The sequence below is a fragment of the Pundamilia nyererei genome, unplaced genomic scaffold (genome assembly GCF_000239375.1).
Source record: "Pundamilia nyererei isolate P.nyererei 1_Seehausen unplaced genomic scaffold, PunNye1.0 scaffold02497, whole genome shotgun sequence".
Classification (NCBI taxonomy): domain Eukaryota; kingdom Metazoa; phylum Chordata; class Actinopteri; order Cichliformes; family Cichlidae; genus Pundamilia; species Pundamilia nyererei.
Genome location: NW_005189898.1, coordinates 3431 through 6746, shown reverse-complemented (window position 1 = coordinate 6746; position 3316 = coordinate 3431). Strand labels below are relative to the sequence as shown.

Here is a 3316-nt window from a genome sequence, read left to right as displayed (position 1 = left end):
ATGGCTTTTCCTATAATACCTGGTGGGCCGGTCTCTAGTCAAAATGCCCAGTCCGATTCTTTTGTCCCAGTCCAGCAGTGCACTGCAGACATGCAGTGAATTAATCTGAGAAGGTGCATTAAAAAATAAATGGCCGGGTCAGCGGTGCACGTCGCAAATTAGCTCGCATAGACACATTAGTTGTGCTGCTCCTTAATGACAGAAACTTAGCTAACAACCTAAACTACTAGATTCAACTTGTAATTGGCTAAAAATAACTTAGCCTACCGGTGAGAGGGACGTTGCTAGCTGGCAGTTTTTGTCAAGCGATGTTGAAATTTCCAACACTTCAAATGCTTCAGGAGCTGTCTGCTCAGCGCAGCATCAGTACCGTGGAAATACACGGATACATTCGTAGACTCGAGACAGAATTCACAATGCGTTTTTGGGACTTTCAGGTGTATGGACCAATGTTAGCACCAATGAGCAGCTGGATATTTCTCCCATTAACTGCCTGGACACAGTGGACATCGAAATGCAGCTGATTGAACTGACAAGCTCGACTCTGTGGGGGTCAAAGTTTGCAGAACTACAGACACAGCTGGAATCCACAGCTGTGCGTGTTCATGGAGCTTGCATTTCCACCTGCTGGACATCACGACCTGACAAATTTAACTGTCTTAAGAACATTGCAGAGGCCTTATTGACAGTATTTGGCTCTACACTGTGTGTGAGCAGATTTTCTCTCACATGAGTGTCTTTAGGTAGCCGTCTGAACGCTGGACACTCGGAGACCTGTGTCTCTGAGTGGGAGAACAGAGATCACATTAACATGTGTATCTCTGTATTAACAAACATGCCATATTGGCCCAGTTTATTTTTCTTATCATTGTTGTGAGGAGACCATAAATAGCATTTGCATTTTCCGTTGTACAGTTCATTTGCTGTTATGGAGTTCTTGTTATGAATAAAAAGTGTCATTTTTTGTTTCAAAAGAGCTGATAACTACTCGCTGATAGCTGCCAACATCTGCAAACAAATATAATTCGATAAAGTATAGAGCGTTATTAAATTTATTGCTAACGCAATTATATGGCACATTGACCTCTGAGGAAATATTAGTTTTTAATTTTTAATGGCACTCATCATCAAACAGATTGCATACCCCTGGTTTAGACTTTCCATCATGCACCCATAAATAGTAAAACTTTCAATAACAATTTCAAAGTATGATGAAAGTGTAAGTATTGCCATAAAACACTAAAGAACATTTGAAAGTTCAACCAGAGGAAAAAAATGTTGAACCTTGAGGGACTCCCTTCATCCAGAACATGTTCAGGTTAGGAAATGGGCAGAAAACATTTCTGCAAACCCTTCACATTCTGGACATAAACTCTTCAAACTGCTGTCTTCAGGAAGGTGCTACAGAGCACTGTTTACAAAAACCGGATGCTACAGAGAGAGTTTCTTCCCCCAGGCTGTCACACTGATGAACATAATCAAATAACCCACTGTTATATTGTTCTGGACATATGCACATTGTTGCACTTAGTTTGTATAAGAATTTCTGTCCTTGGGCTAATGATACAGGACACACAAAACTGAACAGTTTTTACACAAAGGACATCACCAACATGTATACTACTATGAAGTCACCTAATCAATGATTTGAGAACAACATTTATTTTATGTTTAAAGCACATTTTCGCACCTTGAAATTACTGTGTGAGAGAGAATTGTTCTTATTGACTTTATTCATTTTTATTTTTTGCTCTTCATTGTTTACACATCTAATTCTGGTATTACTTTTTTTTTTTTAATGAGGAGAGATAGTGTTGCCATCCTGAATGTTCACATTGAACAGAAAAGAAGGATTAATTGTACATTCCCAAAGCATCAATTATAAAAGGTAGAACAATGGTGTTTCAGAACTCTCCCTCCCTTGAGGATAAGGCGAAATAATAAAAACCTGCCACATACTCGTATGACTGTGTGAAGTCTTTGTCTTGTTTTTGGTTTTCCATTCATACTTGTTATGTAATTAGTTTTATGAGCAAATGTTTTGTCTTTGAAAACAATAATGGATAAAGAGTTAAATGTTACCTTTCTAACTCTGGACTGGTACACGGAAATTAACAAGTACAGATATATTTTCTTTTTTATTATGTTTACACTATATATTCTAATAATCTGCACTAATTCTACTATTGTGTATTTAATCTGGATTCATAAAAACCTCCATGAGCCTATGTACATTTTCATTGCTGCTTTGCTACTTAACTCTGTTCTTTACAGCACAACTATTTACCCAAAACTTTTGATTGACGTTTTATCTGATAAACAAGTCACAATATATTCAGCCTGTCTCTTTCAGTTTTTTATGTTTTACACTCTAGGTGGTTCAGAATTTTTTCTCCTGGCTGCCATGGCCTATGACAGATATGTGGCTATATGTAAACCTCTACAATATCATATTATCATGAGAAAAACCACTGTGAGTATTTCCCTGATCATAGCTTGGCTTGTACCTGCTTGTCATATTGCAGTCCTAGCAATAGCGAGTGCTGAAGCTAAACTGTGTGACTCTAATATAAAAGGAATATTTTGTAATAATGCAGTTTACACTCTTCAGTGTCAAAGATCAAGATTAATTATCATCTTTGGTGTGATTGCATTACTAGATCTTGTAATACTTCCTATGCTCTTCATAGTTTTCACATACACAACAATTTTCATTGTTTCTTATCAAAGTTGTAAAGAAATTAGGAAGAAAGCTGCAGAGACTTGTTTACCCCATCTCTTAGTTTTAATTAGTGCCTGTTTGTTTTTTGTGTATGATGTAAGCATAGCTCGGGTGGAAGCAGATTTTCCAAAAACTGCACGCATAGTAATGACATTACAAATAGTGCTCTATCACCCTTTGTTTAATCCATTTGTATATGGGCTCAAAATGAAGGAAATTTCAAAACACCTAAAAGGGCTGCTTTGTCAGGGCAAAAATAACTTCTTGTATTAAAACTGGATCTTAAGTACAGTCATTTTTTCTATAATGAGTTTTACACCATCATTGTATCTGTGGAAAGAAATATAAAATGGAAAATAAATCACTTTCATTAATTTATTTACCAAACTGTCACCATGTTTTGAAGAGATGACATTTGTATTATTTATTTTGCGGCTTAAATATTACTAGTAATATTAACATTCATAGTACTGATGATACATAATATAAACATGGAATATCTGTTCCTACAGGTACCCTAATTCCAAAAGAGGAATCAGTCTTTCCATTTTGATATAATAACCTCTGTTACTTTTGATTAATGTTCTCATAGCT

General features: G+C 36.2%; 1 protein-coding gene across 1 annotated transcript; it reads left to right on the top strand.

Moving 5' to 3' along the window:
- Positions 1-2059: 2059 nt before the first annotated feature.
- Positions 2060-2995, top strand: LOC102211308 (olfactory receptor 1500-like). Its single transcript, XM_005755683.1, has one exon. The coding sequence runs from the start codon at positions 2060-2062 to the stop codon at positions 2993-2995; it is 936 nt and encodes a 311-aa protein (XP_005755740.1).
- The last annotated feature ends 321 nt before the right edge of the window (positions 2996-3316 follow it).

Bases quoted from the DNA above. Each gene is read 5' to 3' on its own strand.
- LOC102211308 (XM_005755683.1), top strand. From the start codon at position 2,060: ATGGATAAAGAGTTAAATGTTACCTTTCTAACTCTGGACTGGTACACG.